The 24,576-nt window shown below is 40.3% G+C and overlaps 1 protein-coding gene across 1 annotated transcript in view; it reads right to left on the minus strand.

Moving 5' to 3' along the window:
• Positions 1-23,268: 23,268 nt before the first annotated feature.
• Positions 23,269-24,576, minus strand: part of NDUFS4 (NADH:ubiquinone oxidoreductase subunit S4) — a 64,085-nt gene continuing 62,777 nt past the window's right edge. The window contains exon 5 of the mRNA XM_020783653.3: positions 23,269-23,483. Within this exon, the coding sequence (XP_020639312.2) occupies positions 23,380-23,483 (104 nt within the window). The 3' untranslated portion in view covers positions 23,269-23,379. The remainder of the gene's footprint in view (positions 23,484-24,576) is intronic.

Here is a 24,576-nt window from a genome sequence, read left to right on the forward strand (position 1 = left end):
TTGCCAGCGCCTCTGGTGCCCTGAATTACCTTTACCAGTGTGGGACAAAATACCAGTCAGTATGCACCATACAAGCCCGCTGCAAAAGATATTTCCTGTATAATTCCCCACGAGTGGACTAAATCTGGATAAATCGGAACAGAAACATTCCCACTTGCACCCCACATCTTTAGCCTTCACATTCCACCCCGTAGGTTATTTATACCCTATGCTGCTGCTGCTTCCTTCCCTCTGTCTTTTCATCATCTGTAACAAACTGCTTTTACGCACCGAGGGCTGTGGCTACCACTGAAGATAAGTCAGATCAACATTTGCCATCCACTTAAAGCAATGGTGAACCGGTGGCTTTTCATGTCCCAATGAGCTTGTCAAATTATCAGCTGTATCCCTTAAAGCCTTCCATCAAGATTGTAAACTATGGAAAGGTGGAGAATGGCAAATGATATAGGAGAAGGAATCAGATGTGCTTTAGATTTTATTGATGAAAGGGATCCTAAAACCTACATGGCCCCACTAGTGATCCCTCTAGAGCTGTACAGGCCAGGTCCCTAATTGGTTCTCATTAGATTTTATGTCCCATAGGCAATGAATGATGGGTGGCTGAGCTGCCTGGCATTCCCTTGTGTAGAAACTCTTTCGAAAGTGAAAGGATTGCTCTGCCTTTGACATGCATGGAAGGGTGCCTGTCGCTGTGATCATTTTACCCAGTAATAAAGGACATAAAAGAACAGAGGAGCAGCTTTACAACTGAGACTAGTGGGGCTGCTTTGCTTTGTCTTGTATCAGAGCTTGGAAATTTTGTTTTTTGTTTTTTTTCAGAGTAGAGCTCCCGGAATCATCCATCAGCCAGCAAGGTTGCAATAGTCCAAACAGGAATTTCCACAAAACTCTCTTTGCTCCTGTTTCCTGCTTGCAGAAGCTGCAAGTCAACAAATTCTAGTTCTATCAGGACAAGTGGGGTGCTTGCCCCATATCGTCACCTGACATTCAAGTTACCTGAAGCCCAGCCCACTTCTTTTACCTCTTTAACAGCAGCAGGTGAACGGGGGGGGGGGCACCTGTGTTCCCATCCTGTCAAATTCCTCCCTCTACCAACCACACACTTCCCCATGAGTATGTTTATGTGGAGTAGGGAGAAGGAAGTAACAACAAGTAGGAACATTTCTAATTTGAGAGTCAAGGTGCATTTTTTTCTGCTCAGCCGAAAAATAGATGTAGAGTGAATTAATGGGGCACACTGGGTTTGAGATGTAAATCTTCTCTTATTTCATGTAAGTGGTTTCGTGGCCACGTGACCACAGAGGATTGTCTTCGGACAAACGCTAGCTCTGTGGGTTGGAAACGGAGATGAGCACCACTCCCTAGAGTTGGATACGACTGGACAAATTATCAAGGGGAACCTTTACCTTATAAAATCATTAATTTTAGTTTTATTGGGATTTGATGTAGTATACGAGAATGAATTAAAAATTATTTTAAAAGATTACTAATTTTAGCAGCCTCATAATTTTTCCCTTGTTGTTTTTGTTGTATTTGAAGTTTAACTTGGTTTTTTTTCCTAAATATAATCAGCAAGTAATTTGGATTTTTTTTTTTTTGGCCAAATTCATAACATTTTGATTGACATATTGCAATTGTTTTGATATTCTATTTTTCTCTCTAAAAGAGCCGGGCACAAACCTTGGTCCACAGCTTTGTGCCAGTTCATACACATGGCACTGCAGGTACTGCACATTCCCTTTCCCCACTTCACCAGCCAAGGACTCAGTGCATGGTCCTCTCCTCCTCCTCTTCAGCTGTTCAACCAGTTCCCAGCAGGAGCATGGTTTTGTCTGTCCTGCCTCCTTGTCTGAGTGGGCGATCAGCCAAGGAAGCGGGGCAGGGAAGCCCGTGCTCCTGCTGGAGACTGGTTGAACAGCCGAAGAGGAAGATGAGAGGAGTACATGCCAGCTGGTGAGTGGGGGGATCCAGCTGCAGGAGTAGGGGAAGGGAACACGCAGCACTTGTGGTGTCGTTCATACGAACTGGCACGAACCGCTTCAAATCAAGGTTGATGTCCATCTCTAATGTTTGAAACTCAGATATTTCATGAGATCATTCATATTTTCCCTCTCTTTTATATAGAGTTCCCGCAGATTTTATCTCAAAAAGAACTCACTTTCTAGTACTTTGTGATACTCTTTTTAAATGGCAAGATTCAACCATTCATACTCCCGAGGCTACAGCCTTCAGAGCATCCCGTAGTCACTTCTGGTGCAATGTTCTCTTCGATATCGTTCACAATTGTCATATTTATTTATTTATTTTTCTGCTAGTTTCTTTACTGCATAGTAAAGCTGGGTTCCATGATCACAAGAAGGACTTTGGTCTATGTCCAAAAAGATGAACTGTTTCTTGGAGTGACCTGTGATTGGAAGCTGTTAGGAAGCCATTTTGTGCTGACTCGAGATATAACTCCATGCATTTAAAACCAGTATATAACCTAACCTTGAGTAGTATTCATGATGTTTGGAAGAGTACTCCTTCTCACCTGGATGAAGTTCTCTTCAGGTATCTATCAAATTGAATTCACTAAAGAATTATTGCAGTGAAGCATGATGTGAAGATTTCTTAGTACTGTACTACTGTTCAAGGCACTTGCAGTTGTATTAAGGTCACCTCCTTGATCTCATCCTCTTTGAAGACAATTGTTTTGACAATTTATCTCAAAGAAAAGAAATCTGTGGAGCGTTTGGACTATATATGGATCCCACTACGTATTAATTTAACATTGCCAATAGATTCCTTTACAGAGAAGAACCTGCCATTCAGGTCTTTTAACTCTCCTTCATACTGGAAATTTATCTGTGGGGAGAAGGGGATAAGTGTTCCACATGATTTAGAAGAACCTGCATCTGAATGACAAGGAGCATAACCTATTTCATGCTATTGGAGGGGGGGTTCCCTCTGTGATGTGTTTCTTGTAATATTTCAGGGACCTCATGTTTTATTATGTGCTGGATTTCCCTTCATTTAATTGTAAACCCCATTCCAGTTGACGTTGAAGGATGTCACTTTCAGATCTGGCATACTACAGTAATTTAAAATTAGAAGTTTGCTTGATTTGACCTGAGAACAGCTGTAATTTGGATGCCATTGCCAAAAAAAGCCCCTCTAAAATTTGTCTGAAAACAGCCCTTTATGTAGGGAGTTCTAAGCTGTCAACAACAGGAGAGCAAAACATGGAGGGGTGGGAAATGTATATTTATTATTTTCTTTATTTAAATTATTTATATGCTGTAGTATTGCAGTCGAAACTCTGCTCACATTTTTTAAAAAAATGAAACATACATTAAAGTTAAAACAATCAAATATAAAAGCAATTGAAAAAACATTTTTTTTAAAAACCCTGTAAGTTAACAACCAGCATTCCTGAGATAACTTTCTGCTTATAGGTCTTCCTGAAGAGGAAGGCGATGGAAGGAGAAGAGGTAGGGGCTAACTTGGCTTCTTGGGGCAATGCATTCCAAAGCCTGGGAGCTGTCACTAAGAAGGTCCTTGGGAACTGAGAGAAGGGCCTCCCCAAAATGTCTTAAAAATCAAGAAGACTCATATGGGGTGAAAAAAATCCTTCATATAGCCTGGATCCAAGCCATATAGGGCTTTATAAATGATGACAAGCAGTGTGAATTGACTGGCAGCCAGTGAAGCTGTTGAAATAAGGGAGCTGCATGGTCTCTATAACCAGCACCTGTCAGCAGTATTGCTGCAGCGTTTGGAACCAGTTAAAATTTCCAGACCTTCTTCAAAGGCAGCCCCACATAGAGTGTATTGCAGTAGTCCAAACGGGATGTAATTAAGCCATGTGTCACTGTGGCCAGATCAGGCATCTCAAGGAATGGGAAACTGTAACAGTAACATGTATCTCTAGCCGTACCAATTAACCTTGTTATACCGTTATTTGCAAAATACTCAAGGGAGCACATAGTCAGAAGTCAGAAAAATTCTAATTAGATAAATTATCCCAGAATTTGCTCTTCCATGTGATGTCAGTGGTGTTGTGACCCATCAGGCAATTCATTGTTAGTTACTTTTATATCGTTCCTCTCCCTTAAGTGAGTTCAACGTATTGCTGTTCTCCTATTCTGCAAGGGCCTTGTGAGTGAGATCAGGCTGAGAGAGAGAGAGTGGCCCAAGATTACACAGCGGTTTTCATGGTTCCATATAGACCACAGTCTGGTCTTCAACATCTGACACCCTAAAGAGTGTCGACTGGCTCTAAAGATGTTGATTTTAGTAAAGACAACTTTTATCTCCTAAGAGATCAAAGTTACAAGCACTTATCTTAACCAATAGGCCAACCTTGCATGTATAAGATGATCGCCTGAAGACTGATAGTTCTGGCATCAACCCTTACAATCCATTTGCAAGAATTATAGGGGTGTGTGTGGACTTCTCTCTGACCAATTGTAAAGATACAGGCAGCGGCAGTAGTAATTTTCAATCTATTAATATGAACTACAAGGATTCCAGCAGTTGTCTGTGATGCAACACATTTGCTTTGCTTCCTATTGTCAGGAGACGTTGGTGCATTTGCTTAGTTTTGTATGCCGACAGCGCAGTGCATCGCAGATGGGCTGTAAACACATATTTTATTGGTTGTGCACAATTAAACTGTTGAGTCAGAGCTGTGCCAGCTATTAAGCTCGTCTTCGAGGAAAAGCCATTTAAAAATAGTTTGTAGGGATTGTTTATTCCTAATGCCAGCATGTCGTATGTTACAAGTTACCAGCCAGAAATAGCAAATATGCCGCTTTGCTTGAAACATTTTAGCCATTCTTTAAGCTTCCTATGGATTTGCCTACATATGGAAGATGGTTAAATAAATGAAAGGGCAAATCTTATGGACTAGGATGCTTTCCCTTGGGGACCCAGTTGAGTGTTCCTGTCTGAAGCTTTGCTGCTCGGCTTGCATTTATGTGTTCTGATACAGCAGCTCCTTGCTACTTCGGAGCTTTGATGTACAAAGAAAAGCTCTTGCTGCTTTACTTCATTCACTTCAGTAGAGTGCACATCTTCATCAACACAAAGGGATGTGTAGCTGCATTTAAGTGAGTGGCAAAACCTGCATACACAGACCTCTTGTGTGCAAACTGGCATGTCAATAAAGACCGCTGGGTGGGTGGGTGGTTCTCTCCAGCTTGCTTCATAGCTAGTGTAGCAACTTCACATTTAAAGATATTAACAGGGATTTTAAAGGGTTGTAATGGGAATTAGGAAACCTGCTTTTGTTGAGGATGAGATATACAGGATAGTGGCAAGTGGTATGTCCAACTGATGTTTCAGGTTGAGCTAAGAAGAGTTAGGCCCATGGACAATCTGTGCAGGAGGAGACCTGCATTCACACTTGGAAGCAATTAATTAACCAGCTGTAACTAGATACATTTTGGGTAACTGGCAACATAACTAGTAATTACGAAGTTGCTTTTGGGTTTACAAAATTACTTAGGTGAAACAAATAACAAATAGTTGCTTTCAAAAGTTGCTTTAAAGGGTATTTTAAAAGAATCCCCCCCCCCCCAGATGTTGTACAATTTTCTTGCAGCATACAATCCTATGCGGGAAGGGAAGTGTTCTTTGCTTTTGTCTTTTGAATCTTTATAATTCCAAGGTGCAAAAATGGAGCCTGCCATTAGAGGGAACTAGGGAGCGCTTCTCCGCATTTTTCTGCCCTGTTGGTAATGATAATGACATGTGACACAATAAATTCCTTGATCAACAATAATGCTTAAAGCAGATAATGAGTAAGACAACATGTTCTGTTTAAGATGTAATGTCCTCAGCACTGTTCCCATTCATCCTAAATTTATTTACTGTATTATTTGACCCAGACAGATATACTATATGGCATTCATCCGCACTGTGCACATGTGTGATGGGAACATACCACAGTGCAACTATGCCTCATCCCCCACCCCACCCAGATCTTGCAGACAATTTTGAACAGGTCCACTTTTCAGAAGACGGCGGTGTGTTATAATTGATCAAGAGAAGGCAGAACTGCAATTCCTATTTTTCTCCTGGTCTTCTCCCTCCCACCAACTACAGTACTGGAAAAACAAATCGCTGGCCTGTTGCTTACCTCTTCAGCAGTTCATCTGTGCATTTATACATATGGATTCTATGCCCATGCAGTGGTTAGTTCAGAAGAAGCTAGAATATTGAAAAATGTAGAAGCTCACCCATACCCCTATGTACATGTTCCTGGATATGGTTTCTTTTTCACTCAGTTTCCAGGCAACTGAAGTAGGTGGATCTTGTCCATATAGAACAGTTGTGAAAAAACTCAGCCTGGAGTTCTGTGTCTGTCTGAGTAGATCTGAAGCAGACAACTTGTGGTCCTCCAGATCTTGTCTGGTTTTAACTCTCACCGTTGGCTATGTTTGTTAGGATGGATGCAGTTTAGCAATACTAGGAAATCCACAAGTTTAGCACTCATAAATTTCTGACATACGCATGGGGAATCCCAGTTTGGAGACCTGATCAGATAGAGACGCCAACAGTGTAAAGATATTCACAGAAACCATTCTGTCGTGGGAGGTTTGAGATCTGTCTCATTGAAACAATTGCACCAGACATTAGAGCAGGCTTTCCAATTTAGGTCGTGTTATGTTGTCTTGCATCTGTCAGTACTAACTGAAAAAGAAGAAATGCAAAGATCAATATGTCTTTTAAGTAGACATTTTTCACTTTTCAAGTGAAGAAAATTCAGGAAAGGAAACACCACAGTTTTTACTTGCTCTTCCCACTTCACAGGAGGCTTAATTACAAATGTGAAGATCAAAATCACCTCCAGGGCTAAAACAGTGTGGCACAGAACAGCACATTTACCACTCCCTGAGAGAGATTTTAACAGTGGTGGCAGACTTCATTACAGAGGTGTTGCGGAGCTGGCACTGAATAGATATTTAACAATCCCTTGCCTTCTTTTGTCTTTATATAACATACTCTATTAGAATTATTCATGGTGCCATCAAATGCATTCAAAATATTTTTTTCGAAACTTTTCAATTTAGCCATTTGGTTACAAAAAGATCATTAAGGATACCACATTCTAAAGTGTAACAAGTTTAGAAAAAAGTGTTAAACTATATGTTCCACTCATATAAATAACTAAGTGAATTCATCAATCATCAAGAATTTAAGAATGTGTGCTAAATGTAAAGGACAGAGAGAAATAACTATATTCATGTGTTATTCTAAAGATACAATTTCAAAAGAAAAAAGAGAACATAATATAGGTTTAGATCAAGCTGAATAAACAGAAACAAAAGTAATTTTTACTTGCTCTAGCATTTCTAGAACTTATAAGACCTATTTTTCAACAAACTAATTACCCTCTTGAGAAGTTAATAAAACAGGTACTGTATATTTAAACATTAAGGTTGTTTTCCATGTCTTCTTTAGCAAGTCAACTATTTTTGGGCTATTCTTATTCTGCCGGAATTGGACAATACAGTACATACTTTGGCTGTTCTAAGAAGGATGGCAGTCATTGACATATCAACATTCTCTCTCACAATTTTCAATGGGATATCTTTGGATTTTTTCACAGGTTAAACTCTGACAAATCTTTTACTGTCAGCAATATCATTTTCAATTCTGCCCCCCCGCCTCTGACTTCCTACATTCTCAGAAAATGTGGGGTGGTCGCCCTTCAGTTTTTACAACACCAGCATAGCTCCTTAGTATGATATACTTTAGTCAGTCTATACATATAATGCATTCAAATAGTTCTTGATTCCACAGTTTAAACTAGTTTGATCCTGACCTGAAAGTAATAACACTTCTTTCTTTGAAACTTCAGTGGTTCCTCACTAGACGACAATAATCCGTTCCACTGAAATAGCTGTTTAGCAAAATCATTGTCTAGCGAAAAGCATTTCCCCATTGGAATGCATTGAAACCTGTTTAATGCATTCCAATGGGGAAGAATCGTCATTGTCTAGCGAAGATCGGCCATAGGAAAGCCACTTTGTGAACCGCTGATCAGCTGTTTAAATTGCTCTCTTGCGAAGCTTAGGTCCCGAAAACACCTGTTTTGTGAGCGCAGAGGAAGCTGTAAAAATCTTCGCCTAGCGAAAATCCCCCATAGGAATCACAGTTTTGCAAATCGCTGTAGCGATTGCAAAAAGTCAATGTCTAGTGAAAAAATCTGTCATGTGGGGTAACTGTCTAGTGAGGCACCACTGTGCTGAAATATTAAAAAGGCCACTCTGTCACTCTTTCCATCTCAGTTCAGGAGTAACCATCTGGCGAATGCTGTGTCTGCCTCATTACTGCTTTCAGACAAGAGACAGACGAAGACTGAAGAAATGATCTCAGCTTAGTGCGACATTTGGGACAGAATGCATTCCTAGATGCATCTGTCCTGTTGACCAAGTGTCTTTGGTGCACCTGTGCTTGCCTGTAGTGTAGAAGATCCTACTGGGTGGATGCATATCTAGCTATCAGGGAACTATCAGCATGGACCAGACACCAAGAGGATTGCCAGACATGTGAACAAGAAAATACTGCAAGAGACACCTGGAGGCTGTCGCCATTTGTAAGATGCCAAGGGCCAATCTATGATGGATATGCCAAAGGGAGGGATATGTAAGATTAAAAATGTCTGTCTACTGTCTGAGAATTCCCATGCACATATGCATCTGTTTAGGTGGGCTAAATAAAAAGAAAGATGGAAGCAGAAGCAGTGGTGGCGGCTAGAAAGATGCAGCCAGGCTGCTGACCAGGAAGCATGCCACTCCCCTGTTAAGCAGCTTCACTGGCTGCCCAGTTTACATTTCTGTGCCCAGTTCAGAGTGCTGGTTATGATTAGACATGGGCTGTTGGGACTCCCTATCCTGTCTCCATGCTGAAGTGGTTGCCTGTGACGGGAAGGTGGAGTAGAGCTAGCCAGGCTCCTTCCAGGATTGGCAAGATGACGGCAACATCCAGGCTCAATTTGACAAATAAATAAATACATTCTGGTTTGTCCACCTACTCTGGTCTCCAGTCCTCTTGATCACATTATCAGCACTATTACCCAGTGTTAGGTCAGAAAGTCCAGTGCTTGAACACCTGTAGACCTTCATAGATATCTAGGAAAAATCAGAAGTCTGTTTTCTTCACAGCCAACATTATCCCATTTGGGGTTTCCTTCAGAGAGAACCAGAGAAATATTCTACACTTTGCACAATTAACTCTCTTCTTCTGAATATCCTTTTCATTTCTTGCCTCATGCCCTCCATGTGTTTTTGGACTACCACTCCCATAATTGCACAACCTGCAAGTCTAAAAATTGATATGTATGTGTGTGTATCATGCATCCCTTGCTTGGATGAGGGTTCTGAGCAGTGCAAACCACTGGTGCCAGCATGTTTTTTTGTTTCCTCTCTAAAATATATGCAGCTATGCATGGAGCACTTTGCTTCAGTATAAAGCTGCTGGCAAGGGACACCTTCAGCATCTATCCACAGCAAACTCTTTCCTTCCTATTACTTAGCCCTCCCTTCCCAACGAGGCCACACAGAAAGTTGCCTCTCTTGCAGCTGAGATTTGTATTTGGAATTCTTAAAAAAAATCTAACATTGCAATCTTAACACAGTTTAGCAAAAATCATCTTTCAGAGAGTATGAAAGTGAAGCATTTTGATCTTAAATGACTTCAGTGGAAAAGATTTAAGCATGTGTTTTAACTCATTCACTGACATCAGTAGAGCACACAGAGATCTTTAATTATGACTGGATTATGCCCTAATTACTGTTTGTAACACAAAGGAAATGCTGATTTATATATAATTGGTGTGCGTGTGCCTGTAATTATCACATTGAGATTATATACAATGTAAAGCACCTAATTTTCAGAGTCTTTCTACAAATTGACAGCAAAAATCACTGTTTATTCAGTAAGTGCCTCTCAGGAGTAGATATTTTACCCTGATAATATAAAAATAAGGCCCTAGAGGTCTTAAAAAACTGACAAAAAGGGGGCGGGAAGGGGGGAGGAGGGGGGGAGGAAAGGCTCATGGAACAGATTTCTGAATATGGGTATGTTTTTAATGAGCATTTTAAAAAAACAGAGGTAAATGTAGAGTGGGTGGTTAATATTTATCCTTATGGCCAGTGGTTAAAATTATATCACTCTCTCTTCCTCTCCCTCTCCCTATAATTGCTCTCAGTGGACCCTACTGTTCTACCCAGGCGTCCTCAAACTTGCAGGCCCCCATTCTGGTCAGCTTGCATTTCTTTGTTTGTTTGTACAGTTGCAAAGGATAGATGCCCCTGTCACCTATGGCCTGTGTTTCTGATAGATGGCTTCCTTTTCTCTTTCATCCATTGGGTTGGTAATGACACACAAATAATGATCAGATTAGCCAACCCCATGGAGATGTTTGGCACCATCTTTCAGCTAGATGGAATGTCAACAGTGCTCCCCCAGGCCTCACCAGGAGCGCTTCTCCTTCTGACAGGGAAGCACAACAACACAAAGGATCTCTATCTGTTACCTTGACTGGTTGCCACAATTGGTGATCCCCTTTGGTCTTGCAAAGAACATAACAGCTTGGCTCCTGTTGAGGCTCCCCATCTTGCCCCTGCTGCTTTTGGTATTCTGGGGTGTCGCCCATCACAAATTTCTTTCTAACACTAGAAGGTTAAAAAGAAAAAAACAACAGACAATGGTGGGGGAATAAGTTTATTTCTGTGGGACAGTTGCGAACTCATTTACATCAAAGCAAATGGGATTTTAAAAGTTTTAATGTGAGCTAGGGAGCATAATTAAACAGTACCTTCAAGATATTTGTCCTCTCCATGTGTTTCACACACCGCACGGAGTCATTTACTTAAGAGCTGATATACTATTAGGGTTTTTGAAGAAGTAGCTGTGTTTGTCTGTGCAAATGTATTAGGAAAAAACATGATCTCTGGAAGCTCACATTAAATTATAAAAGTCTTTAAGGCGCCACAAGGATTTGCTGTTTTTAAAAATCTAATATAGTATTGGAGTATCCACTTACAGAAGGAAAAAAAGAGGATGAGAGAAGACACTGGTGTTCATAAAACTATATATGCTGATTTTTATCTACACATGGTGAATCAGATCGTTTTCTGGGTGAGCCGGAGTTATAGCACATCTCACTTATTTATTATTTATTTACATTACTTATATGCTGCCTTTCCTCCCATAAGGGTCCCAAGGTGGCTTACAACAGATAAAAGAACAGATTTAAAAACTGAGCAGGGGGAACGGCAACCTGGTGACCTTCGTGCTACGGAATCTGCTGTCCAGGTGCTCACTGTGGAGGGGCCACTTCAAGACCCCTGAGCTCCCCTCTTTTATGGTTCTTTATCTTCCAGTCAGACTTGGACTGGGCAAACCTTCAAACAGAAGGCCATCCTATGGGAGCCTTTTAAATGAATGGCTCTTCTCTATAAAACAGGAGAGACAGCTACCCTATGTAATCGTGTTGCATTCAGCATTTCCCCAACGCTGATCCCAAGTAACAGTGAACAGTATGGAGCAGAGTGGATGGGACAGTAAGAACGGTGACTTAATCTGCTGTAGTCCAGCAGCACATCTCTTCCATCCTGTTCTTCTGCCAGCAGACACAGTACTTTCTTTTCAGTCAAGCTTTTGGGCACTGCTCTGGTTACACAGAGAGATTTTTACAGGGAATGCTTCTTCTTTTTTCTCCTCGAAAACTTTTGTTGATGTGCATCTTCCTTCCTTCCTTCCTTCCTTCCTTCCTTCCTTCCTTCCTTCCTTCCTTCCTTCCTTCCTTCCTTCCTTCCTTCCTTTCCTTTCCTTTCTTTCTTTCTTTCTTTCTTTCTTTCTTTCTTTCTTTCTTTCTTTCTTTCTTTCTTTCTTTCTTTCTTTCTTTCTGGTTTTCAGTTTAGTTGTCTTTTAATATTATTATACGTTTCACAGAGTTTTTAATATTTAGATTCTTCCCACCATTTCATAAGCCACCACTTTCTTGGGAGAAAGGTAGGATGCAAATTAAATGAATGAATAAATAAAATACATAGTAGGTCACCAGAGGCCATGCGTTTAATGTAATATGGTTTCCCACTCCCACTCATACCATCTCAGTCTTCTCTGCTTTGTGCCCCATCTCCTTCTAGCTGAGTTTTTGTTTGCTGCTTTAGTGGATCAATGCTACAGTTTAAAGTTTATAATCTGGCATCTTTTTAGTGGAGATCCATTCCTAATACACTTTTGAAATAATCTGTTGTTCACGACAACTTTCAAAAAGGCTGAGGCTATTTTTAAAAATGATCTATAGTGCTGGATATTTGGCTACTTACTTATTTTGAGATTAGTGCTAAATTGAAGGCTTCTGACCCATGAAGCTTTTGCTGCCTGAATTCTGTCCCTCGTACAAATAAAAACAAAGAAATAAAGAAAAACCTACCTGCAGGAGATTAAAAAACCGAACCAAACCTGGGAAGACCGGATTCTTATCTGATTTAAGCCTTGTACCATCTGGATTATAGGAGATACCATGCTATTATCAGCACACAGTTTGGCACATATAAGGGAACAAATGCTTCTTCTGGATGAACTACAATGGATTCCAGAATCTATAAAATATTGTGTCACCTGGAAAACCAAAACTTGGGTGCCAGTTTTTTTTGTGATGGCTTCCTTGATCCGTGGAGAAGAGGAGATATGTCTGGCTTCTGGCTGACTAGCTATCTGAAAAGGACTGCTTCTATTAGTATGCCACAATGTTTAGCCGCTGATCCAGGTTGTCTTAAATGAAATGTAAACTTGACTGTTGTCTATTGAAAGTTTTGTTGCTGATTTCAGTCGAGCAATAACCATATCAGTAATTTCATCCTGCATTATGAAAGCATTAAAAAGAAGTAGCAACCAATTTCCTGTTATCTTAACATCCTGATTTCTAAACATGTCACTTAAAGAACAAATTACCAAATTAATCAATAATAAAAACAACAGGTTTAAGAGAAATGTATTTATTAAAAATTATTTATCCCTTTTCTACGAAGTGGCTTAACCTTATTTAATAAGAACAACAAAAACAGGAAGGTTCAGTTAGACAAGAACTGTAAAAATAAAACAGCAGCAACCAATTCAGTAGCATATTAACGAATTTTATAAGCAAACCAGGATGGGCAAGCCTCGAAAACAAGGACCAAATGGTATCAACAAAGTGAAACCAATCGTCAAAGTTCAGAATAAATGGAGTAACTCTCCCACTTGAGTAATTAGGTGTGACATTTACATCAAGGAACATTATAAAAGCTCTACACACCCACAGAATGCTGGGTTCATCACCTCTCACTTTGCTGTGCTAATTGTGCTTCCATGATGGAGAGCATGTTTGTTTGTAAAATTTTGCATGGATAAAGGATTGGCAGTCAGATTACTGGAGGCATGAAATGAATAGGAGTCTTAGAAAAAAGAAAAGAAAAAAGAAAGTTCCAGTTATTACTAACAAGAGAAAGATTAATTGGATTATTTATGGCATATATTTGCTGTTGGTCTAGAGAACTCATGGGCCTTTCAGAATTATACGAAGGGATGCAGTGAAACAACCAGTCAATTAGAGAAAACTAAAGCAAGCGCGCATTCAAATGTACATAGACCTCCCCAGACGAACTACATTTCACAATTCCCTGCAAGTAGGAAGATAGGTTATTCTCATCTTCTCTTCTTGAAAATGGCAGCATGGAGGAGTTGGATGTATCTGCAAGGAATCTCTTACTACAAGGACTAGAAACACACAGTCCTCCCACATGTTGCTCAGACTGCTATAGGACAATGGTAAATAGGCTTGATCTGCCATTACTCTTGCCTGTCATGGGGATAAAGAATGCCAGCTCCTTTGGGATTTTGCACTGCTGGGACAGGTGCAGAAAAGGGCCATCAAAATGATCAAGGGAAAGGAGATAGTTGTTTGGGGCTTTTTCATTTTAGAACAATGGTATGTGAGGGGCACACATGATGGATGTGAATCAAATTGTGCATATCATCTTTCACAATATTAGAAACTAGGGATCACCCAGTGAAGCTGAGTTGTGTTAGAACTGGGATAGATAAGAAGACATGGATCTTTACACATCATATAGTTAAACTGTGGAATTTGTTACAAGATATAGCTGCAGGATAAACCTGTCCATGGCTCCTAGCTGTGATGGCTATACTGTATAGTACTTCCGGGACCGCAAGCAAAATGTATCTTCACATCAGTTGTGAGGAAAACAGGTGGGCAAGCAGTATAGCACCCTGGCCTCCGAGTGGACTGGAACACAGCAAGCTGGATGGAACTTTGTTATGATCCATCAGGGCCCTTTTTGTGGTTTTATAATCTCACCCTATTTTTGTTTTGTTTTTGCTGTCTTAGAAATGAGTGTCATTGGAAGAGCGGCCATCATTCCTCCATCTTGACATGAATACAGGCTAAGATCTCTTTGCATCAGGCACCATTTAATTGTTCAAGCTGGGACTCTGATGAAATGGAGGCCATCGTTCGAACCTTTAACTCACTGCGATTAATTTAAGTACATACATTTAGGACATTTCCCCTTTATTTGTTGATTCTGTCTTCCTCCCATTGTAGGCCTAGGTGGCTCCCATTGTGAATTAAAACAGGTACAACTAAAACATAATGGATGAAGCCTTGTTGCTCTGTGTAATAAGTTGCAATAGGGTAGGCCCAGTGAATCAGTGGGGATGTGGTGAATCAACTTCTCTGTAAATTCCATTGATTCAAATGGGCTTACTCTTGTTGCATCTTAATTTAGTGTAATAAATCGCAACTAGAGACAGCTCATTTGAATTAATGGAACTTACAGATGAGTCTCACCAAATCCTTAGTGGTTCAGGTACTGATATGACTTAGTGTCCTGGGCTACAGACTTTCAGACAGCAAGTTTCAATATCAGTTTTTAGAAGAATGTGCATTTAATTTTATTTAACACGTGACAATAATTCCAAAAGATACCTGTGTGGTGTTGCATGCTTCCCTTCCAAGGACGTCCAGGCTGATGCTTGTCTGTCATAATTTTTCCAGGAGACAAGCATCATTCTGTAGGGTTTTGGCAACTGACTACGAAGTTAAGGGCTTTTAATGGGCAGGCGCTGTACTTTATTTTACTGATGTGTTTCAAATTATTTTTTTAATTAAACAGTGTTTTAATTAATTACAATAAGGAAATTAGAATGTTACTTAATTACAGTTCAATAACTGCTTGTGTTTAATCTGTAACCATTTTTGAACCACTTTAAGTTCCACTTTTGGGACAAGCACGCAAGAAGCATGCAAAAACAAAGATGGAGGTTCTATGTATTCATTTAATGTCTATTCCACCTTTCCTCTAATCAGCTCAAGATAGTGACTGGCCCAAGGTTATCATGGCTTGGGTCTTCAGTTTGCATCTTTCAGATCACAGTCCATACTTGGATTATATACTGCCACAGTGAATAAGAGCTACCAATAAACACCTCTTCCATTTATTGACCTAATACCATTTTAAAGCCAGCTGTGCTGGAATGTCTATTACCATAGGTTCTGGCAGTAAATAAGGAGCAGTTCAGTGTTGCAGCCTAAGTACCAAATGCACCAGAGCCCATACTGTTTTAGAAGGGTGCACCATGATTGAGGCATCAGTTGAGCAGCACTCTCACAAAACGTAAATTTGCCCCCTAGTAATTACACTTGGAACACAAAAATGTGAACCGCTTTCTCATTTTTTTTATTAGTGATCTGAAGTAATGCCATGCAGTTTGAGTAAAGTGGGTGATCCAGAAGGTTGTTTCTGTGATAAGGAAAGGGAGGGGTATATGACATTACTTACAAGCTGCAGCTCATCTGAAAGAATCTAACAAAGCATTCGAAAATTGTCCATAACAGCACTCTACCCCCATTTTTTTCCAAGTGAACATCTGGTTGCAATAAATTATATATTCTTAAGGCAAAATATGCATGTCTTGCTTGTTGTTTTACTACACAGAATAAGTAGTTGAAGGGAGAAGTAGTGAGTCACTTGTATCCAGTTGGACACTTAGTTTCAATGAGCTGCATTCAACCTTACATACTTAAATCTTTATAACAGGAAATCAAGTCATAGCAAGGAACAAGTGCTTCATTACGGAGGCATTTGAGGAATGCAGTAATCTTCTTTATGTAACAGTGGAGAATTAAAATATCCCATTCTTAAATTAATTCATATAGCTGCAACAGAAACTTTTCCAAACACCCTATTTTTCTTGACACACAAGTGACATGTTCCAGCAATTAGACTTTTGTAGATGCTAATCCACTTGCTAAAAATCGTATCTTGATAAAGCTGCTCTGTCTGTATATCTTACCCATTTTTCTCTGTGAGGCTACAAGCCTACAGTACTGGAGAAGGCATCTCAGGGGCCATAGGAAATTCTGGGTCTCTTTCTCCAAATTTAAAGAAAAATGACAAAAAAGGGTGTTCTCTCTAGTCATCAAGACACTGGAAAGGGTGCTTCAATTTGTTTCTTTCATCGTATAATACTTTATTTTATTTTAACTCTCTGAAATGCCTACAGGTTCCAGCATTTAGTTGAAAAACATAGTTTAGTTGGAATATATACGGTAGCCCTAAGTTGCTTCTTAAATAAAAGCTAGGACCATAAAGGAGAAAGTGTTCTTTCAATAAACCTGCTTCTGGAGTAGTTCATGGGAATAAATACAATTCTATCTAAAATTGTTTTAGCTTTATTCAGTTATTGAGGGGACACTGCATCTTAAATGGATATGTCTAAACAAGAAACCTGAGCAAATCAGATTTTCTTGATAACATGTAAATTAGGAAGTGTCATGCAACACAGTTTGGCATAACAGTTGTGCTTTGAATGTTTTGCTTTGCTTATGAACTTAACTCTACTGTGCTTCCCCCAAAATAAGACAGGGTCCTATATTAATTTTTGCTCCAAAAAACACATTAGGGCTTATTTTCAGGGGATTGTTTTTCCATGTACAACAATCTACATTTATTCAAATGCAGTCATGTCATCTTCTTCTGGTTGCTGCACAAGGGTGGAGGGTGGGATTTCACTTAACGGGCTTATTTTGGGAGTAGGGCTTATATTACGAGCATCCTGAAGAATCACACTAGGGCTTATTTTCAGGTTAGGGCTTACTTTTGGAGAAACAGGGTATTATAGTTCACAGAGTTTTTTTTCATTTCTGTTCTTTAAAAGAGGCAGAATGACAGGTTGTATTTAGTCACGAGGCTTCACAATCAGTGAATTATTAAGGTTTCAGAGGAAGCCACGCTAGTCTGTTTCAGCTACAACAAAAACAAATACAGTAAGTACAGTGGCACTTAAGATTAACAAATTAATTTTATTGTTAGCTTTCACAGATATTCACTTCTTCAGACACCTCTGTGGAAGGTGTCCTAAGAAGTATCTTTTGTATCTGACGAAGTGGGTTGTGCCTATGTAAAGTCAGAGCAAGATAAAATCGTTTTAAGGATGCTACAAGCCATCCACTGTTTTTGTTGTTACTTAATTATTGATTTTTAAAAATCCTTACAGGTTGGCCCATTTCCCCTTATTCTGATGTTCTCAGGTGAAGAAGTTCTGGTTGCCAGATTTAATCACGGAGCTGCTACTTCTTTGCTTCCAAGGAGTTTACCTGGTTTCCCTGAATTCAATTTCTGATCAATTCCAGCAGAAAATGTTATTATCTGCACTCCTGGAAAAGTGACGAACACTGCCCCTGAGTATTTCTGCCCTGCCTAAACTACCTTTCTTCCTTTCCCAATTCAGCAACCTTGCTGAAGCCCCATTGGTGGAGCAGTCTTATGTAGCATCAGCGATTCAAGAGGAGAATATGCACACTCATACACAACGACTGATGTATCCAACCTGTTCAGTAGAACTAGATAAACATGGTCTTGTAGCTTTGCACCTTCATGGGTATATGAATGCACGAACCGCTTTTACCATATCAGAGCAAACGTCTGCTGCAGTGGCTTTGTTTTGTTTTGAATTTTATAGTTGGCTTGTCTTTTTGCAGGTTATGTAAGACAGAATTCCACCAACACAATCCTGTGTTTATTTCCTTGGAGGCCGGTTCCAATCTGCTCAACAAGATTAACGTTGTCTGTATAGAATTACTTGCTCTCCAACCAGAGTAAGAACTTACTTATAAGGAGATGCTAGCACCTACAGCCCTGCTTGTTGATTACTGGGCTTAGGAACATGGGAAGGGAAGTGCTATCTTTTCCTTGTGTTTTTTTTTGTGTTTGAAAGCAGCGCAGGATAAGGGAATGCCATTATGACATTCCAACTTTCTCCATCTGCTGATTGGTGCCTTCCATGTACAGCTGATGTGTGTGTGTGGAGACGCAAGTACTGTCACACACACACCAGTCATGTTGTGCAGCAGAAGTGTGAAGGTTATTAGGGGAACATCAATCAGTGTTGATGTTAGCTTTTGTTGCCATGAGATACTGCAATGTTTTCTGTTGGCTGAAGACAAAACTGTGGTGTTATATTGCTATTAGCTCTCCTTTAAGCAGCCTTGCTCACAAACTGATGGGCTATCTTCTGCTTTCCACACGAGTATTACACAGCCTTCACTCATGCAGGCAAGGAGCTGCTGGTCTGTGAATAATGTAAGCACCCACTTGTCATCCCCATATTTTGTGTCCACTGTACAGTTACACCAGCACGCTATTTCCAGAGTCACGCCTATGTTCGTCTGTAGCTTGTTGGCAGCAAAACTAACAAAGAAACTTGTGGCACCTCAAAGACTAACACATTTTATTTGGCATAAACATTCACAGAATGAAACTGGCTCCTTCAGACGCATGGTGTCGTCTCAGCAGACAAATAGGGATGGATAGAAATGTATTTTTACCGAGGCTACACTCCACACGGATAATATGGGCTGAGCTCTGTCAACGCTTATGCCAAATAACACTTGATAGCCTTAAGGAGCCACAAGAGTCTTTGCTCATTTTACTAGCTTACTATTTATTTTATCCACCCGAAAACAAATTGGTGCTTTTTTAACCTTATAGGTAAAGGTTCCCCTTGACATTTTTAGTCCAGTCGTGTCCGACTCTAGGGGGCGGTGCTCATCCCATTTCTCAAGCTGTAGAGCCAGCGTTTGTCCGAAGACAGTTTCCGTTGTCATGTGGCCAGCGTGACTAGGGATACCTTCCTTTAATAGTACAACTTTTCCTTTGGGTTCTGCCAACTAGTGAGTCCCACTTAGCACAGCAACATTAGGACATAATCTCTCAGTGTGAATTATGAGATTAAAATAAATTTGTTATTTAATTTTTAAAAAGGAGCTCAAAATCTTCTCCCACTTCTGGCTTTGTTTACAGTAATCAAATGTATCAATCCACAGTTGCCATTTTTCCATAAATAAATCCAGCAGATTAAACACAAATATTGTGGTCTCTTTCTCCCCAGTTTTAAAAGTTAGGTAAATTAGGTACAACTGATGTTGGATGAGATCACTCTCATCTAGTGATGATACAGCTTTCTATACACTTAAGACAGCCTTAGAACCCTCTTGAGCGATCCATATTAAGTGCCTTGGACAGAGTGGGAAGTTAGGTACCAGTAAAAAAGTCAGAATGTCAGAATGACTAGGGGAGTAACTACTTTTGATAATCCAGGATTACTATGGAGTAACTTTAATATTATTTATTTATTTGGTTTTTATACTGCCCATCTAGATGAATCTACTCTGGGCGGTTTACAGTCCAAAAAGGCAATAAAATTAAAATCATCAATAAAAAGACGAAAACAAGCCAAAAACCAGAGGAAAAATTATGTAATGGCAGGAGGGAAGGCCTGTCTAAAGAGCCATGTCTTCAGTTTACTCTTAAAAATTCCCAGGCAGATCTCAGAGGGGAGGATGTTCCAAAGGTGAGGGGCCACAATCAAGAAGGCTCGATTTCTAGTTTTTTCCTTCTGGGCCTCTCTCGGGAGTTAAGCCCCTCAGCTACCCAGCCTGGCTAGAACGAGTGACACATGTAGAACTGGGTGTAAGAAGGCGCTCTGACAGGTACCGAGGTCCTAAACTGTTTAGGGCTTTATATGTAATCATTAGAACCTTGAAATCAATGCGGAATCTAACCGGTAACCAGTGTAAGGCGGTCAGAGTGGGGGAAATACATTTTTACCCCAGTTAGTAATCTGGCCGCCGTGTTCTGGACCATTTGAAGTTTCCGCATCAATCTCAAGGGAAGCCCCATGTAGAGTGCACTGCGGTAGTGTAATCTCGAGACTACAAGCACATGGACAAGTGTGGTGAGTGCCCCAACATCAAGATAGGAGCACAGCTGGGCAATCCGCCGAAGATATAAATGGGAGGTGAGGACCACAGACGGTACCTGGGATTCCATGGCAAGCACCGGGTCAAGAAGGACCCCCAAGCTGAGGACCACACTCTTTGTGGTGAGAGTCGCTCCCCCAAAAGAGAGAGTCCCTCCCCCAAAAGATGGTTTGGGAAGCTCCATCTTGTCCGGGTTCAGCCTCAGTCCATTCTCCTGCATCCGTTGCAGGAGAGCTCCAGGCAGCCCTCAAGGGACATAACGGCATCCACTGATGGAAAAAAAGATGTAGAGCTGAGTGTCATAACGACCCCCCATGGCCTCATGTAGATATTAAACAGCATTGGAGAGAGGATTGAGCCCTGTGGGACCCCACAATTGAGGAGCCATGGAGCCGATACATTCTCCCCAAGCTGGACTCTCTGAGAACGATCCTCCAAGGACTGGAGCATCCCCAGGAAGATCGCGTGGTCAATGGTATCAAAGATGGCTGAGATTTTGAGGAGAACCAACAGGGACATTTTGCCCCTGTCGGCCTTCCTCAATAGGTCTTCTAGCAGGGCGACAAATGCCGTTTCCGTACCGTGGTGAAGCCCGAAGCCTGAATGAAACGGATCTAGGGCATTGCTAGCTGAAAGAATCAAATCCTAATAGAATTTTTATTCAACCTGGGGTCCTCAGCCTACCCCACACCTGCATGTATTAACGAAAACACAAAAATAAAATAAAAACAAAAGCATTATTCCATCTGTACTCCATGTGTTGAGAAAACAGATTATAACCCAACTGAAATCAATCTTGTTAATCTTCAAGATACCACAATATTTTTGTTACATATTTTGTTATACTTCTTTCTTGGCTATTCTTGATTGAGGATATCACTTCTTTTTATTCTGGAGATCAGCAAGTGGGTTAGTTGCATAATAAACCCTTCGGCCAATACTGAAGTTTGTGAGTTGACGGGTAACTACACGTTGCATTCAGCACTGCCAGATAACCTTCAAGTAATGAGCTCAAGCCAAGCAAGTTCCTATCGCAAAATTAAAAAGACTAAAGCTCAAGTTGGTCTAAATTTAGACTTTCGCCTCTCCATGCCAACACTTAGAAAACAGAGGGGATTACTTTTCCACTTCACAGTATCATTTACGGGATGGATTTGTTTAAATTTGTCCATTTATTCTACACAATGTAGTAACACTGCCATGAGACTGGACCCATGCCTTTAAGTTTTGGCAAGCTTTGGAGTTCCTCTGAAAATGCAAAAACGTCCAAATGTATGATATTCAGCCTGTTTTCTTGACCTTTTACCTTTCTGAGTTTCTATTTCCTGTAGTGAAGCACACTGTTTCTCTTGTCTTTTGGGAGACTTTCCTGCTGCAACCTGACAGACCATCTATTAAAGTTTTAATCAGTATTGCACTGGAATTGCATTGTTATCTGCCCTAAAGTCCATGAATGAAGTGGCCTGTAAAGTGAATAAATACAGTACATACGCTTTGAAAAATAGGAAAGCTTATAAACATTCAAATAATACTGCAACTGAAACCATGCCAGGACATGAAGAGTTTTTAGGCAATCTTGATTTTTCAGCCAGTGTTTAACAAATTGACAAACTCTTACATAGAAGTACATGTGGTTACAGATGTGGGCTAATATTAGGGTTTAAGATGGGCACTGTCCTGCTGTTCAGCATGCTGACTATACAACCTCTTTCCATTTTAAGCACCAAGAGGACACTATCGGAATTACTTTCTCAATGCTGCTTCTCATCCCTAGAACTGGAGAATCAGAACTGCATCTGCACCTGCCCTGAGACAGATTTAGTTTACTTACTCTGTTGCAAGTACAGGCAAAGGGAGTGGGCAAACTGCGGACCTCCAGATGTTACTGGCCCACAGTTAACATCAGCCCCAGCTAGCATAGCCAAAGAGGGGAAATGCTGGGAGGTGCGGTCCAACACTATCTGGAGGGCTGCACTTTATCCATTTCCTCACTACACTGTCTCTGTAAAGGAGATGAGAACAGTACTGTACATACCATGGCAGTACAGAATGAAGCAAGTCAGATCTCAGTAACTTCCCTAATGCACCTCACAGAGGGACCACTAGAGCTAACTGCTCATCTTTCCTCCTAGAAAGTACTGAGATTGAACAGTACTATTACTGTTTTGGCTGCGGAGAGAAGTTAAAATGCCGAGTACCCAGAGGTTGAGCCAATCTCCCTGGTTTTTTACCCAGCCATATCTTCCACAATGAAAAAGATACACAGTTTGGATTCTGACCAGGGGATTTCTCCCCTACTGTCATGACGGAATTAAAGTCAGATCCCTGGCACCTGCCTGTTCTTGTGTTGTGTGCCTGAAGGGAAGGCAACGGCTACATTTGAGTCTTGAGATATAAGTAATACCAAAAGTGTACTTTTAAGTGCCAAAAAGAATAGGATCTTAGAGTCTTTGCTCAAGCAGAATGAAACTGAGGTTCACTAGAATATGACTCTTAATTCTGTCTTTAAGTGCTGGCCTTTATTCAGATAAGGAGTCTTTGTGGGAAATTGGCTGTACAACAGAAATATTCATTTGAACTGGAAGATGATTTGAGAAAGTGCAGTTTACAGAACAGCTTAAAACAATAAGCAGATATAGACCCGCCAGCTCTTAGACTATTAACCTCTTCTATATAATCAGTGGAAAAAATCTAGAGAAACAGCTATTAACAGCCTTTCGATGTGAAAGGGTGGATATTTATTGAACTATAAAATTACTCAAAAGCCAAGGCTTGATCTTTAATGTTGCGGCTCATTTCAAACATTCCTTTTAATGAATTCCACGTACAGCAATTTCCTAGAGGTATGAACACCCCAAATCTCCTCTCTAAATATAGGGAAGTTTCTAACAGGTTCAATTGGAGACATCAAAAACATTTTAAATAGACACCACAAGATGCATGAGTAGTTTAAAGGTCAAATTTATTAGGAGATTAAGAGATGTATTATACATAGACTATAAATACAGCACAGCTGACTTTATTCACAGTCAGACGCAGAGACAGCCAATGCCAACCTATTTTGTGGATACCCTTGTTCTTTTGTTCCAAGAAAAGTTTGCACCATAAGACTTGGATTTAGGTTTTGGAATCCTCCGCTCTTGAACATCATAGCTCCAGCCTAGGAAAAAACATGTCGAGAATTCTAAACAACACACATATAGCCAGTAAGACGGAGCAAGTGCAACACAAACAAATGTAACTTCAAGCTTTTAAAAGCTAACAAAAAAGAAATAACCAACATATTTGATATACTATATGTAATTACTAGCTTATTCTTTTGTAAAAGGCAGTGAACAGTAATCCTTTAAGACAGATATGCCTTAACTGTGACCTACACCTGTTCCCAGGTTTGTCAGATCTCAGGCACTGCATGTTCCAACCTTCTCCTCTCCTGCTGATGGATCAGCACCAACAGTTGACACATGAAGTCCTGTAATCTTATGCATCTACACCTCTCTATCTGATGTTGGGCCAAGGTTTGAAAATATTCATGGTAGTGGAGTACCACAATGCTAGAAGGAAAGCAAGAAGGACAAAGAGGTGAGCCTAGGAGAATTTATTAAGTGGCCTTCAAATCAGAATCAGCTGCTCTGTAGTCCAGGAACCCTGCCAATATGTCTGTGCCTACAAATAAAAATCAGATGGCATCCAAAGGCATTAATCTCTTGAAACAGTCTTCCCTCTCTGTAAACCCTATTTCAACAGTATCTTTCTCTTGGATTCAGCAGCTGGACCTGCATGATTATGATGAATTTAGGATGGCAATGCTGAGCACAGAAGGGAAAGAAGTTTCTCAGTGAGAGATAGCATTAAGATCGTCATTAGGAGACTATTCAACTACTTGGTAAAAATGCAGTGAGAACACCTTTATGGTTGTTGAGAACAATCAGAGAGGAGGGAGAACATTGTCTTTCATTCTATTCTCATATGCAGAAAGACAGAAAGAGGTGTTCTCGTTGCATTTTTACCAAGTAGTTGAATACTGGTGAAAATACTTTTACAAAAGTACTTTTACTGGTAAAAATACTTTTACAAAAGATACTGCCACACCCACTCTCCCCTCCCCCCACCTTTCTATGGCAAAAGATCTTTGAGATGGAGGAGAATATTCCAGAAGCAGTCTGTAATAAAATACAGAAACTGGTTTGCTGTTCAAAGAACAAAGGGCATGCATTACACTGGAAGACATCTACTACAGTTCTCTGAAGTCT

Source organism: Pogona vitticeps, chromosome 2 (genome assembly GCF_051106095.1).
Source record: "Pogona vitticeps strain Pit_001003342236 chromosome 2, PviZW2.1, whole genome shotgun sequence".
Taxonomy (NCBI): domain Eukaryota; kingdom Metazoa; phylum Chordata; class Lepidosauria; order Squamata; family Agamidae; genus Pogona; species Pogona vitticeps.